The following is a 17,101-nucleotide window of genomic DNA, read 5'->3' on the forward strand; positions in this document are numbered from 1 at the left end:
TTTTACTGAAAATAAAATGAAATTAATTAAAATGTCAACGTTGTACACATCAATAAAACACCAATTAAATTTCTTATTTGAGCAATTCAATTAAAACAACCTTTTCATCAAATGGTTAACAATTCTATGGTGATAGGAACACATGAACGTATATATGATATAATAATCTTTCGCAAGATCGATATCATTTATCATATATTCTGAAGGTTGGGATGGATTAATCATTTTAAATTCAAACACAGGTACGAAAAGTACCAACGTGTAAACATAGCTCCCTTAAATAACCTATTATAGATCCTTCCCATATATTCGCGAGATAGAGAATGAGTGTGAGAGTGAGTGTGAGGGTGAGAGAGTGAGAGAGTGAGTGTGAGAGAGTGAGTGTGAGGGTAAGAGAGTGAGTGTGAGGGTAAGAGAGTGAGTGTGAGGGTAAGAGAGTGAGTGTGAGGGTAAGAGAGTGAGTGTGAGGGTAAGAGAGTGAGTGTGAGGGTAAGAGAGTGAGTGTGAGTGTGAGGGTGAGGGTGAGAGTATGAGAGTGAGGGAGAGGGTGAGAGTATGACAGTGAGAGTATGAGAGTGAGGGTCAGAGTATGAAAGTGAGGGTGATGGTATGAGAGTGAGAGGATCACAGTGAGGATGAGGGTGAGAGGATCAGAGTGAGGGTGAGAGTGCGACGATGAGAGTGAATGAGAGGGTTAGAGAGAGTGAGGGAGGGGGTGAAAGTGAGGGAGAAAAATTTGTATACGGAGTTCTATGTCTATGTAAATTGTAACTAATGTGCAGCGGTAAACGGGAAAAAGCCTGTATTGATAGAGATAATTCTATTCACATGAGTAAGTTATTTTTAAAGTCACAAAAGACACGAGCTCATTTCTGGATGATTTTACATTTTGAATAACTTTGTTTATTCTGTAAAGAAGTAAAATAACAACAAGTAGTTATCGTTCGGCATATTTTTATATCCTCTATGGAGTATTATGACGCACTTGTCTATGAAAGGTTCTCGGAGAGACCATGTACATGTTCGATAGATCCGATCTTTTGTGGAATATACCGTTTAATGTTTAAGTTTTGATACACGAGATGGTTTTTGGCGCTCGCGATTCCCCGTCGGGACGGGGGTATACAGTTTCCTCTCTATATTGGTGCTGTACCGTGTTACCATCACCGTAGCCGCGAGGAATATGGAAACTCCATTTCATGTTACAGACAGAAGCAGTTATATATGTATACACAATTGGATGTGTGCTTAGATGTTGGCAAATTGCTCATGAATGTCTAAAACAACACCATTTTTCGTTTTGGCTGGTTCTTTCTGAAGTTGTTGTAAGTAGACGGATGCACAGTGTTATAGAGCGAGCACTACTCAGTGTGTCCTCCCTTACCGCGGTCAACCTCTTGATACGCATCATTACGTCATGGGTAACTTTATGTTATTCCGCGTGCATGGTTGCACCGATACGCGCGTGCGATAATTGTATAAATACCCGCACTTTATCTGTATGTAAATAAGGCAAATAGAATAGTTCTTATCAGAGATATTTCTTGACCTCCGGGATTTATAGCTCAACCACAGATGTACAGACAGTTGGAAGTGATTTGCCGTATATACACTTCGTTGCGTGTATCTGACAAATCTATTTCGTTTCCTCGTTATTCGTTCTCAAAGTTCCGTTGTGACGTAAGCGAGCCCTGATTGGAATTACAATGACTTTGTATGTAAAGAAGTGGATGTCTATTTGTGAAGCAATAACCCCGAGGGGTGTTTATTAGAGATGCTGAATGTTTATCATCGCGTATTGCTGTCGATTTAGTCTATTTACACACAAGTGTTTAACCTTCAAAGTCACGAGGAATCATATATACACTCACAGAGAAAAATACGAAACGAACAAGCCAGCAAGGGCGCGCGTGAGAGGCGAACTAGCAGACGTCATGGAGTAACGGCTAAGTGCTGCCGAAATAGCAGACGACATTTTCGGGATATGTAAACATACTAAACGTACTGTTGTGTTTTATAGTCTTCAAGGACATTCATAAAATGTCCGATTTGGAAGAGGATGGTAGCAGTCGTTTCGACAATATAGATTTAGACAGCATATTAGGGCGAGTTGAAAGGAGAGGGCCCCTTACGTTTACGAAAAAACGGTGCCTGTACAGAGGTAAGTACCAACGATGTAAAGCGATGTAGGTATATATATATAATGTGTAATTTGTTTTGCTTGTTACGAGCATTTTCATTGGCTTAAAAATTTACTTTATCAGCCCATATAGGAAAAAATGGCGTCGCCGTTTATAACGTTGCTTCTGATTGGCTGAGATGACGGCGTAATGATCATGATTTCATAGACAAAAGAGTCCCAAAATGAATTTTAAATGTTGAAGAGATTATCTTTAGTAAATTGAATTATAAGGATTAATTTGAATAGATTTTTTATGTTATGGAGATATAACACAAAAATCTGAGTGTACTCTCATCATAAACCGCTTCGCGGTTTATTTAGAGTACACTCAGATTTTTGTGTTATATCTCCATAACATAAAAAATCTATTCAAGTTAAGGTATATATATATACTGTGTAATTTGTTTTGGTGTGTGTAATGAGTTTATCGATATGCCCTGGTCTTGCTTATTGTAGCATCCTTCTTCAATTCCAACCAAAATAAAAATTGACGAAATTTCGAGTGAATCTATTAGCCGATATAAATTTCTTGACTATATATTGAGACGAATCGTCCCAATTTGGTTTAACTTATCTGTTAACTCCCAATCGGGTTTTGTTATAATTATCTATACAGATATATGTATATATGTATATATAGCAATGTGTTGGATGCGTTTGCAATAAGAATAAGAGAACTTCTAACGAGCTTTCCAAGGATCAGCTCAAATGTGCTCTTACATGGATAGTGTGGGTGTATTGCAGTCAGGAAATACCAAATGATGCTCTGTAATTTTGGTGGTCGATCTAATGATACATCTAATGTATAATTTGTCTGTGTTTCGAGTCAATTTGTATCATTGATTACGTCTCTAACAAGGAAATATAACGACCATGAACCCATTTACCCTTTAAGAAGCATTTTTACAGTTCATATTCAAAGGCTGGAATAGTTTATCGTGACTTTTCAGGGGTGAGTGGATTAGTTAGAAACTGCAATTGGTGAGCCCCAAATGGCGAATGACAAGTGGTAGAATGTCAGACACCTCATAACCTCTCACCTTGTCAGACGCATAGGTAGATAGTGGTAGAATGTCAATTCAATTCAATTCTTTTATTACCTTGCGCCTTTCGGCTCATCGGTTTGAAACAATACATATATATAAACACAATACACAGAATTCACACTTGCATCCATGCAACACACACTCACTCTCACCATACATACATGTACACTGACACACAACAACCCTCTTAAGTATACATAAGACTAGTGTAGAGGGATTATGCTAATTTTAGCTTATAACATGTTATTTCTTATTTTATTACATAATTTAATGTATTTTGCTAAATTTGATAACTCTTTTTTGTTCTCTGTTTCTAAAAGTGTCAGCTAGACACCTTGGCCGATAATGGTAGAATGTCTGACATCATAACCACTGACCTTGGCCGATAGTGGTCAGAGACCTTGACCACTCCAATGTGTGTATTATAATAGCATACCTCAGAGACCTTTACTAACTGAACAGTAGTGGTCAAGAGTGGTCAAGTGGTTAAATGACAGGTTAGTGGTAAATTATCAGACACCTCTACCACTAGGCCATCATGGCACCACCAGGAGGTCATGTGACCAAGTGTGAGATTCCCCTTTTGCTGGTTGTGTTTGGTAGAATGCATGATTTAGGTTATAACATATATCAGAGTAAGGTATAAATAGACATTGCAGTCGTGAGGTCAGAGGTCAAATCGTGTTTTGTACGTGTACCAATTGAGTTGCGATGGCACACATACACGTTTGTAAGCGTTGATTGTTGGTATAACTGGTATTGTTTCCAATTGTTCTAGTTTCTTGGAGCTTGACAAGACTCACCCCAAAATATGCAACAATTATTAACCTTTGATAAGGTTAATATGATGTAACATTAACCACAGGAGCATAAAGTTCTGTTAATAAGGTAGATCGTAAACTATATATAATAAAATGTTTATAGAATATATATATAGATAATTTATTCATATATTATGCTATATATTAATATACACGTTAAGAGGGTATTCATATATGTATATGCTCTGTATTATTGTCAGAACGTCAATCGCCTGTGCTTTAACCAAAGATGAAGCCCAACATTAACCTCAATCATTTTAGGTTATTGGCGCGGCCGTTGACCTTTGTTAGAGATAGTTGGACAACGTACTGTACTAAACTACTGTGCATAGTATGTATTTAGTATGTAGTAAGTTAGCAAGTTACTATTCGTCCCTGAAAACACATTTAGAATCATCTAAATCGAAGACTAGACCAGTCCATTATAAATTTAAGGGGTGAATTAATTATTTTTGCTCACTATGCAATAGCCTACGTCTGATTCTACGTTTCAAACTAGGGGTGATATTTTGAGTTCTGAGTTCAACCGGCGAATTATTACTAAAACTTTGGTTAATGGGTACATATTACACCAGTATTTTACGTTTGTATCTCGTGACAAAATAAGTTCAATTATCAATACCAAAATTTCATTTTGGATGAAGTCATTCATGACTCTGAGTTCCATGTAAAGATATATAGCCCGACGGAGACCGAACAGTAGCCATATATTAGATTACACTCTTTATCGTATATCGATAAATATCTTCACTAATCTAGTATATATGATTCTCTTATGCAGACTTATGGAAACGTTTACTGTAACGCTATTGTGAACGTAACTACAGTATTTGTGGAGAGTAAAGGGAGACAGGTCTACAATAGATATTAATACATTACCAATGGAAATTAAAGCTTGCGTTTTTATGCCATTACAGTGTACAGTAGTATGTTATATATGACTAGAATACAATATATAGCGGGACCTGATAATCCGGACGCCTTTAGTCCGGAAAACTCACAGTCCGGACGACAGTATCACGTTCTACTGGATTACCGTGACTTTAGATATTGACAAAGAACACATAGTTCGTCAGTCCGGAAAAAACCGTTATCCGGTTTATTATCCGGCGGGGAATAAAGTTGTCCGGATTATCGTGGATTCAATGTAATTATATCTGAACCTCTACTCATCAATCGTAAATAAAAGAACCAATTGAAAATAATTACGCTAAATTGTGACAAGTAAAGTGATTCCATCATCTTACAATATACATGTACTTCTCTTCTTATAAAAGATATGGGTTATTTCTGATAAAAGTAAAGGTTTATTTACATGTTGTTTTTTACATTGGTTTATTTATAGCTTCAAGTTACTTCTTCGGGTTGACAAATCACCGTATCCACCTGAAAACAGGTTGATAATTGTATAATCAATGCCTTAGCAAAGACTCATGTTTGATGGGTATACTTGACGAATATCTTATTTGTTGTACTATTGAATCTATATTTAAAATACAAAATTCTAAGATATCTCTTTTAAAGATTTCGCCTATTAATAGCTAGGTTAAAATGCTTACTCCTCAATTACGGATACATCACATCAACGTTACGGTCTGTGCTGTTGAAGACTTACAATCAATCACCAATAACCACAAATATTCTGTAAGGTAAAAGAAATGATACATCCGACAAATTTTAGACGATATCTGTTGCTGATAAGCTGACTTGTGTTGTACGAGGCCGGTTTAAAGAGTGTTAAATCTGTCAATCTCGACACATACAACATCAACTTTTTAGTTCACCGCCTGACGTCTGTACCAGTCTGAACTTACATGTGGTTTGTTTTATATGAGCTGGCATATCGGGATCGGTGATAAAAGCTCAGGAATCTTGTTTACTTTTCAAGAAGAATTCCGATATGCAGTCACAGGGGCCAGGAGAATCAAATACAGTTTATTTTATAGTTACAGGGCTTTAATCACTGGGATATGGGATCCATCTTGGGTGATCGGGTGGTGTAGTAGTGAAGCCGCTCGCCTTTCACCTAGCCGGACGGAGTTCGATCCCCGGCACGGACGTGAAAAGGGCAGGGGTCACCTGCCCGATCACGCGGGTTTTCTCCGTGTACTCCGGTTTCCTCCCACACTAAGACCCCTCGCGCGCTTACATCCGGGCCATCGAGAGTGATTTATATAAGTTGTATAACTTGTTTCTCAATCGATGTAAAATAAATAAAGTTTATATAATATGGAATCCATCGTTTTGGCGTGTATAAAATTAATTCGTCAAATCACAGTCCCATGACGACAAATTCTAGTCACAGGGACTTGAGAACCATTGTTTTGGTGTGTATATTAATTACTTAAAGATGTTCCACCGCTGACAAATGGTATTTTTTCTCTATCAAAAACAAGAGCAGATGATTTAGTATTTTCCTTCTGTTACAAAAGTTACTTACTTTACACTATTTACCACCATTGAAAAGTCTGACCTTCTAATTTTACTTCAAGATGAAAATATCAAAAATAATTAATTGCTTCCCGAAAAAAATCCGTGGCACTATATCCTATATGGAATGAAGTACTGATTGCGCATGCACCTAAAGCAAAATAAATTATTTTGAATTACTTTTTGTGTTAATTAGACCAATGTATACACAATTAAACACCAATTATTGATCAAATGATGGGTATCATTTCTGCTCTGTTGGCGGTGGAGCATGTTTAATTCACAATTAATATTGCAAAGTATAACCAAATATTCTGCACAGATTAGGGTACGCAAAATTCGAATTATAAGTAATCTTTCAAACCACATCTCCTGTCCCTGTGCATGCTATCGCAGCATAAGCATGTGCCTTATCAAGAAATATGCACCAATGGTCTCTCGTATATTGTGTTATCTTCCTCGCGTGGGTGGGAGTGGTTTTGAGACCACAATTTAAGATATGTAATCATTCTGACATGCATATTTAGGAACACAAATTGAGATCTGTACACATTAATATGGAGAGACACATAATTATATTAATCTATTTGGATAATTAATGATAACTATTGATGTTTGTTCTAATTTATTCATCACTCACGTTGGTACCAATTACAGAACATTAAGAATCGGCTATGCTACTGTATTGTTATACAGAGAATTGAACGCTCAGCCAGTACATCTGATGTTGAAAGTAGTTTTATAAAATAAACGGTAAGGACGAATGGTCAAGATGTGTACAGTCAGGACCGAATGGTCAAGATGTACAGTCAGGATCGAACGGCCAAGATGTACAGTCAAGGACCGATATACAGTTAGGACCTAATGGTCAAGATGTCCAGTCAATGTCGCTAAACCTGTAGTTGCTGAAAGTAGTTTATAGGGACCGAAGACGTGATCAACATATAACATTATTACTATCAAACGTCTTCGAGACAGATACTTCATATACGTTATCTATGTTTAAAAGTTTGATCTGTAACCCCATACACAAGTGGGTTATGCACATGCACGTGAGGTCGTGTGTATGAACTATTGCTGAGTACAAGTTTATAAACTAATTGGTTTCCGATGGGTCCTAAACTACCAGTATCATCGCCTCCCGCGAAGAGCTCGTTTTTTCTACCTCTTCAGCTCGCGCTCGTCAGCACGTGCTCTGCACCTGGTAATAACTAGGTCATAATATTACACGTGCATAACCTGTTGATGGTAGACTTAGCAGGTTGATTGATGTTCGCTGGGTTCCTTGGTTATAAATTGAAATCCAGATTTCAAAGGATTTCAAAGGAAATCCCATTTCAATTTATTTGAAATTATATTTTGTTGAAATTGAAATTTCAAAGGATAAACATAAGTTTATAAACATATGAATTAAACATTTCCATGAAGTAAAAAGGTAACATGAACATATATAGCGCAACAAAAATGCATGCCTCATATATGTAAGATATGTTCTGATTTTCGTATTTTATTATTGTTAATGGTTTAACAACAACAACAACACTATTACACTACTAAGTATCATAGTATATGTGTGAATCGTGGTCATAAAATAACAAGAATATTATATAAAATACGTATCTGGAATAAATCTTGGCAAAGGAACTGTATTAAGACAATATTTTGTATAAACATTTATTTTCGTGGACCTTATATTATCAAAATGTACAGACTTAATTAGCATTTCAAAATGCTTGCAAAATTGTCTTGCATATGAACGCTCCAAAATAAATGTATATTGTAAATCGATGGAATAGGTAAACTTAGTTACCAGTGTTACTTTTGGGTTGACACCATGGTTAGCTATTCGCAAATTGCGCCGCGTTTTAATTATTTACATTTAAAATTTGTGGTTGCGCAGAGTCATAAAAACTAGGATAACATTTGAATATTACATTACGCTAATGGATGTAGTGACGGGTTCAAAACAGTTTTAAAGAGTAGAACTTGGAACCGTTGTAAAGGAAACAAAGGAACACAAAACCCTTTATTGATTGATCGATCAATATATAAAATGCTTTTAATATCTTGGTAATGATCAAATACTTGAATAGATTTTGAAAGTTAAAACCTGGAATCCACATGCACCTGGTAGAGACGGTAGGTATTCTGTCTGCGGATTGATACACTGCGTGTGTAGGAAACATGCTTTTGTGATAAAGCATCTCGTTCTAACAACAGCTGATGAAGATATGTTCGTTTATTTACACATAGATGTGTACATCAGCTGCTGTATCTCATAAAACAACAGTGTAAGTACACCGTGGACGGATATAGAGGGGCCCTCGGAGGGGGTACGGGAAATAGAATGGGGGTTCTCAGGGGGTACGGGAAATAGAATGGGGGTCCTCACGGGGTACGGGATATGTAGAATGGGGGGTCTCAGGGGCTACGATAGATATAATATGTAGAATGGGGGCCCACAGGGAGTACGGGATATAGAATGGGGGCCATCAAAGGGGTACACAGGAAATAGAATGGGGGTTCTAACAGGGTACAGGATATGAATAGAATGGGGATCCTCAGGGAATACGGTTGATATAATATATAGAATGGGGCCCTCAGGGGCACGGGATATAGAATGGGGGCGCTCAAGGGGGTACACGGGAAAAAGAATGGGGGTTCTCAGGGGAACGGAATATAGAATTGGGCCCCGAGAGGGTACTGGGGCTAGAATGGGGGTCCTCAGGGGATAGAAGAGATAGAATATGTAGAACGGGGACCCTCAGAGGGGTACAGGAGATAGAATGAGGGCCTTCAAGGGGTTACACGGGAAATAGAATGGACTCTCAAGTGGGTACACGGGAGACAGAATTGGGGCCCTCAATGGGGTACACGGGAGATAGAATGTGACCGTCAAGGGAGATAACGAGAAATAGAATGGGGTCACTCAGGGGTGCGGGAGATAGAGTAAATATAATGGGGGGCCCACAGAGGGGTACATGAGACAGAATGGGGCAATCAAGCGGGTTCACGGGAGATAGAAGGGGACCCTCCAAGGGATACACGCGAAATAGAATGCGGACCCTCAAGAGGGTACGGGGAATAGGATGGGGCCCTCAAGTCGTACACGGGAAATATAATGGACTCTCAAGTGGGTACACCAGAGATAGAATGGGGGCACTGGAGATAGATTATGTAGATTGGAAGCCCTCGGGGTGGGGGATAGATGAGATAGAATGGGGCAATCAAATCGGTACGGGAAAGAGAATGAGGCCCTCAAGGGTGTGTGTGGTACGGGGATAGAATGGGGGCTCTCAAGGAGGGTGTGCGGGAGATAAAAAGGGTTCTAAATATGGTGGATGACGGGTGATAGAAAGAGGCTGTCAGGGTGTACGGGAGATATGTAGAAGGGCCCTCAAAGGGGAGAGGTACTGGAAATAGAGAGGGCTATCATGGGGTCAGGGGAGATAGAAGGAGGCCCCCACGGGGCGCGGGGTTTCGGGGGGGGGGCTTTAGAAGATAGAAGAAGGAAAGGGGACTATGGCGTTGTTGCGGATGGAGCTACATGAGATACAGAAGGGGTTTCTCATGCGAGTATGGGAAATAGAAAGGGTTTTTTCATGGGTTACGGAAATAATACACAACGGGCCCTACAAGGGGCTTTCAAGAGAAAACGACGGGAAAAAAGACGCCAAGGGGGTAACGTTATGGCAGGGAAAAGAACTTCCCGTGGTTGGCTTATATCGATCTTAAGTTAAATGTTTTGGACTCGGAAAGAGAACAGTGAGGTAAGTATACTATGGAAGGAAAAGGGAGGGGGAAGTCTTAGGCGCATTCACACAGTCGGGGATGGGGGGGCTACAAACGTTAAAATCTACATGGCTATACAATGTGGAACTTTTTGTGTATGAGTTAGGTTTTTCTGCTGATTCTGAAGACCTTCATAAACGATATATATTTATAACTATTTTATCTAAAGATACGGAGCAGCACACCCCTCTTAGTCGCATTACATTGACAGCTGGTAACTAGTCGCCATTTTTATGTACAGGCGGAAGTTTTGGAAACGAGCACCCCACTTTGATGCGAGAGCTGGAGCTAAAACATTTACCGGTGTTATCATGTCATTCACCACTAGAAAGAACTACGATTTTATGTATTGGCTTACAGAGAAAACCGATATAAAGTTTTTCGCATTTTCTGTAGTTCAGGATGTCACTCAATCGGGAACCTTCGGCACTTTCCGTAAACCAAACGGAAAGTGACGAAGGTTCCCAACTGGCTGCCACTTTGTCACTGCTTACAAACGCCTGTTCCCTCATTTCCGGTGTGTATCTGTTATCTAACCTAATCTTTGCAGGTTTACATCTTTTCAAGGTTATGTTACACACAAGTAATTATATATACACTGGCTCGTGCTTAGAACGTGCCAAATGCCTGCCAGTGCGACTGCGCTGTGCTCGCTCCGGATGTACTTTTGTATACAATTTATATATACACCGACGCAACTGCTGATGGATAAGTTAGGATTGTGCTTGGCGAGTATCTCTTTAAGTAGAGGGAATTTGTCTGTTTTGATTTTGTTTAAGATACTGAATAGATTCTTGAGATTCTGGAGTTTAAAATCGTATAAACACGTCGTTAAGTGTTGTTTTTTGTTTGTTTATTAGTTTAACATTCTATTAATTGCCAGGACGTGTCAGATTTAAAGGTTTTGGGAAGCCAGTGTGAAAAAAAACCCACCGACCAGCGGTCAGTACAAATGAAAATGGGAACAACCACATATGGGGTTCGAACTCGCCACCCCGAAGTGGATGGCTTGTGGTAATACATTGTATGTCGAGATATACATTAACATATGATGTGGATTAATAGCAAAGCTTTTTCAGACCATTTCATGTTTTAGTAACGGTGAAAAATTGGACTGAGCAGGATAAACTATCGCCCTTTGGTCATTACTACACAACCGTTCCACTTTGGTTTCAAACTCGTAATTCTAGAAGAAAGCTGGCGAGGAGTCTGATGGAGGGATATCTTGTTTGTGGAGATGTCTGTGATCTGTGAGGCTGCGGTATATTCGTGACGTGTCTCTTTGTGAAAGTGGAATTTTCAGTTTTCACCTCTTTTCATAGTGTAATCTCAATGAAGAATGCTGCCAGAAATATCGAACACACACAGTTACATTATCCCTAACAACGAGCAAACCAGTCGTCCCACTCCATTGATGCTAGTTTAAGCGTAAAGCTAAGCAGCAGGAGCAGATACAAAAATACACCACTTTGATAGACTATGGTATGCCTCAGCCAGAGAACAGAACCTAAAGCGTCCTCACACGGGCCAGCTCTCAACAAAAGAAAGTCTGCCAGGAAGAAGAGAAAAAAATATCATTCCAAATTTAGTCGCCTTTGAAGAATTCGGACGTCCTACTAATACAAATAAAGCTGTCAGGCCTTGTTTTGAACCTAGGTCCTCCTAACGCTAGCCGGAACACAAAAGGCCAATTGCAAGCGCTCATATACCAGACACCATGTTACAAATCGCTCCTTTATCAAGAAGGAGTGCTCAGTTGAAGAGTGTCACACACTTTAGACCATAACGATTCCCTAAATACTCTTACTTAAATATAACCATAGCGTACTCAGATTATAACAGCGTTTACATTGACGAAATAGCCAATGACGTTTAGCTACATCAATATGGGTACTTCTAAATCTGCTTCTACAAAATTGCAGCCACTATTATCAGGTTGATCATATACTGTCACTTTGCGCATATACGTTAAAGATGCTCCATCGCCGACAGGGCATAAAATATATTCATTATTTGAACAATAATTGGTGTTTCATCGTGTATGTTTATGTCTAATAAACACAAAAAATAATATAAAAATAATTTCTTTTGCTTTTGGTGCATGTGCAATCAGTACTTCATTCCATGATATAGGACGTATTGCCACGGATTTTTTTCAGGATGCAATTAATTATTTTTGATAGTTTTATCGTAAAGTAAAATTAGAAGATCAAACTTTTCCATGGTGGTAATGGTGTAAAGTAAGTAACTTTTGCAGCTCAAGAAAAATACTTATTCGTCTGCTTCTGTTTTCGATAGAGAAAAAATACCATTCGTCAACGGTGGAGCATTTTTAAGTGAGCTGTACCATTGCTATAAAAATGTAAGTTAATGGAGAACCCTCTTAAAGAATACGAATCGTAATATAAAAACACATATGGAAACAAATACTGTAAAATATTAAGATATTCAATATATATAATTCACTCTTACTACGCAAGAAACATGATTCTAGCGTATAAATATTGTAGTTTAGAAGATAATTACTTCAATATAGCAATTGTACATTATGATATAAATAAATGTATTCTGACCAAGCGAGTTCCATCGCCGATGATATATAACTAAGCATCACACACAAAAACAATGATTCTCTATAAATGCCACGGTACGGCGTGCCGTAGGGAGTGATGTCAATATCGGTGGTTCAATATGTCGAGTTGAATTTCGTTGTGCTGGAAATAGACATGAAGATTTATTTCTCATTGTATTGTGGAATTATTTTGTACCGTAGGCAATGTAACCTGAGCAAATACTGGTGTCTGTTTTAACTGAACAGAGTATCGGTTTCAATTGATGTCATTTATCATAAGCTTCAAACACAATCTTCGCCAAGGTTAATCATTCTTTGTTTACTGCAATGGAGTCCTATTTATTATCAAACCATGACATTTTCATTGAATTTGATCGATAAATGTCGATTGTTTTTGCTTCCTGACAGCAGTATGAGCACAATCTCATAATATGTTGTCTATTTTGATTAAGGTCAACTTGTGCTGAACCCGACTAAAATAATTTGAACATTTTAAATAATATTTTCTTTTGGTGGCATTAACAGATGTGAGAACGCTGAACAAATATATTTAAGTTAATAGATTCTGTATTAGAAAAATATCAGGCATGATCGGCCATAAATAAGCAGCCATGGCGTAAAAATCGATGATGGTTAAGAATATAAATTGCAAAGAAATGTAGATTTTAATGCGAATTTGCAATTTAATGTAGGTAATTTCAGAAACCGAAAGAAACTGATTTATTCTTTAAACAAAGTTTGTGTTTTTTGTTATTACATAATGTCTGTTTCCTATTGATTTTTCGCTCCCGGTGACAAAGACAAAAGGGCATGCTAGCTGTACTCATCACTAAAACAGCCTCCTAAATCTCCATTTTAAGTGAATAAAGAACATTTCTGGTTTGATGTACGGATACACAAAGGTTCTTTTATCTCTTGTTGGGCTGTTTGCTACAAGACCTTGTCAGGTTCTGCCAATGCATGAACAATAGAGGCGAATAAGCTGTACACAGTTTAAAATCGCTTTACGTTTAGTTACAAAATGTAGCATCAACATTGTAAAGGAAATTACTATCCGACTAAAGTTGAAAAAAGTAGGAAACTTTAAATCAAATCAGGGGATAGGCAGGGGAAGTGGTATATGTAACCAATGCTCTGGAGGGGAAGCGTTCAGTTTCTTATCATACAATACAACTATCTGCAATGACGTGTTCTATTCTATCGAACTCGTCATTGCAGTCCCACTTATATAACCTCACAAGCGCAGTTGGCATTAATGGTCTATGAACTGCCATCTGCTTAATATGACGCCATTATGATTAATTTGTGACGTCACAATTGTCGTGCCAGCGATCACGGAAGATGACTGTTCAAATGGCTGTTCCATCTTTAACGATAAGGCCAAAAAATGTATATGCATGTTTCAGGTTACATGACTGAAAAAATAGGGTAGGTCGGTCGGGAATTTATTTTATTTTATTTTATTTTATTTTTAATTTTATTTTTATAGGAGAGGTGGGGGAGGGGTTGAGTTGCTTTATTACTCTATTACAAAGTAGGCTGGCTAGAAGTCTTTTATTTCTCATTACCATTATTGAACTTTATCTGGATAAACTTAAAGCCAGCGTAAAAATCTAAATTGAAAACTTCACACACCACATTATTGTTTTGAAAAAGTGTGATAAAATAGGTAGGGTCGGAGGTAAAAACTAGGGTAGGTAGGGGTACCTGAAACATACATGTTTTTTTGTTGGCCTAACGACTTATTTATTCATTATAGACACAAAATCTCAATACTTCATCATAAAATTTTTATCAAATTTAGATATTAGCATTGAACGTCTTAATCAACAAGCAATTTGCCTCTGTCCAGTTGGCATGCATATTGGCTATGAATGCCATCTGAAAGACGTTCAATGTTTAAATATGTACTGTACTGTTAGAATGGCATTGTTCGCGTTATGGAAATTTTCACTTCGATCGAACACATCAAACGTTCAGTTCCTTGTTACCGTATATGTACTTTACTATAAAATTGGAATTTTTTGGGTTGTGGAAATCTTCGCTTATGTCGCACACATCAAGCGTTTAGTTCCTTATCACTGTATATGTACAGTACTGTAAAAATGGAATTATTCGCGTTATGACATTTTCGCTTATATTGAACATATCAATAAGAAAATTGCATATGGTATTCGGATAATACCACTCCACGAAGGCATTGAAAGCTGACCTATAGAAAATATTGACTCACGAAAATATCCACGTTGACACTATTTTAATCAGATTGCTTGGAATCTAGGCGAAGTCGTGTTTTAGTATGCATACTTATTGAGTATGATAAATTTTCTCTGTTAAATGATTTTCGTTATCTAGGTTATTTTTAATCCGGGCGCCGATATCTCGAAATGAACAGTAGTAAAGAATTGACTGATGTCAAACATTTTTACTTTAGATTTGACCAGGAGAAAAATTGAGTTTTGACTGAAGTTTGCACGTTTGTTTCCAGAAATCGAGGCCAGAATAACTAGGATGTTCTGAAGAGCAGTAGAAGCATAAGGAATCTTAATTAAAAGTATTTTACTTATCACCGAGTGACCATGAAAAAGACCCAAATTAATCGCGAAATTCGATTACCGCGAAATTGAGCTTGTTTATAGGTCTATATTTCGCCTACTTAGCGAAATTCAAATGCACGTGAAAATGGGTTACTATACAGTACTGAAAAGTTGTTGAATTCCACGGATGCAGATTTCACGATTTACTGCTTGGAATTTATTCGAGAGTGTTTATTTTCTTTGTAGCTTTTAAAAGCGTCATTTATACTATAGACTATAATATCTGTATCACCCTTTTGAAAGCTTTAACAAGGAATCAAATTTTACTAATATAGATCAATTCACAAAATCAGCGAAAATTAAACCCTCTCGAATATTTGCAAATACACAGTACGCGTCACAAGACAAAAAAAGCATTCTATTATCCTGCGATGATTGATTGTGGCATTGCCTTGTGGTACAGTTATCTTCAGTGGATGTTTCAGCCTTGGAATTGAGTAGCGCAGAACTTCCGAATTTCGATCAATTTGTTTAATGTTTTTACAACGGTATCTATACCTTCTGTGTAATCATGTTTAGGTTCTGTATCGTTCCCAAAGACGTAGTTTGGAGGAGTTTAATTTCGTTACGTTTTCGTTCGTTTGTTAAATGTTGTATTTCCTGAGAGTTCTCCTGAGAGTTCGTTTTAATTAAGTTAGTTTTTAGGTACCTCAATGTTTCGCCGGTCGGTGTGTACTGCAAGTCATTACTGAAATGTTCATTTGTTGTATAATCATTGGTAAAGCGGGCATCAGGTACTATTGCTAATAGAATAAAAACCGTATTTCCTGAGAGTTCGTTTTAATTAAGTTAGTTTTTAGGTACCTCAATGTTTCGCCGGTTCGGTGTGTACTGCAAGTCATTACTGAAATGTTCATTTGTTGTATAATCATTGGTAAAGCGGACAAGGCATTCGGTCATCCTTTCTCCGGTACTTGACAATAGAATTTGATGACTTTGATTTTTCTTTAATTCTCCGGGTTTCCTCCATCTTCAAAAATATTTCAATGTCCTTGAATGACTAAGAGTTGGCTGTTACAAGGCACCAAAACAATTTACAAAGAAAACAACAACATTATCCTTATTATGTTTTATCTGTGTCAAGGTCAACAGCTCGGCCGGCCATACTTTCATTCTTATGAAGCTGAAGTGTTGACAGATGTCACAGTGTCGAAGGTGTTAAAATCTGACTATTTTCCTATGTTTCAATAGACTTAAAGACATTCATACGGCATGCTATAGGATATATCGTATACCATTTTAAAGATAAATTATCTGTATCTGTCTGTCGATTGAGAGTTTTCCGAATAAAAAGATAATTAAAAAAAAAAAAAAAAAATTTTAAAAGAAAATTGTCGTAGCTTATAGAATTTGTAAATAATTGACCTTTTTCTAAATTGGAGTAGTGTTGTATTGCCGGTCGAGTTAAAGACCTTGACACAGTATTACACATATACACAGGTTACTATAGAGCCAAACGCCAGTGCTTTAAACAAGAAAGTAGAAACTGTCGATTATAATTACGACTGGTATAGGAAACTGTAAGCCATTTACGAGATCGATCAGAAACAAATTATCTCGAATCATGATTGGGGAAATTGAGCTTTGGTAATATAGAGTATGTCGTTAAATTGCTCCAATATCGATAGTCCATCTGCTCCTATTATAAACGTCGGATGTGT

General features: G+C 37.5%; 1 protein-coding gene across 1 annotated transcript in view; it reads left to right on the top strand.

The window, feature by feature from the left end:
• The first annotated feature begins 1,091 nt into the window (after nucleotides 1-1,091).
• LOC138308495 (uncharacterized) overlaps nucleotides 1,092-17,101 on the top strand; it is a 45,139-nt gene continuing 29,129 nt past the window's right edge. The window contains exon 1 of the mRNA XM_069249501.1: nucleotides 1,092-2,161. Coding sequence (XP_069105602.1) covers nucleotides 2,041-2,161 — 121 coding nt within the window. The 5' untranslated portion in view covers nucleotides 1,092-2,040. The remainder of the gene's footprint in view (nucleotides 2,162-17,101) is intronic.

This window comes from Argopecten irradians, chromosome 15 (genome assembly GCF_041381155.1).
Source record: "Argopecten irradians isolate NY chromosome 15, Ai_NY, whole genome shotgun sequence".
NCBI classification, from domain to species: Eukaryota; Metazoa; Mollusca; class Bivalvia; order Pectinida; family Pectinidae; genus Argopecten; species Argopecten irradians.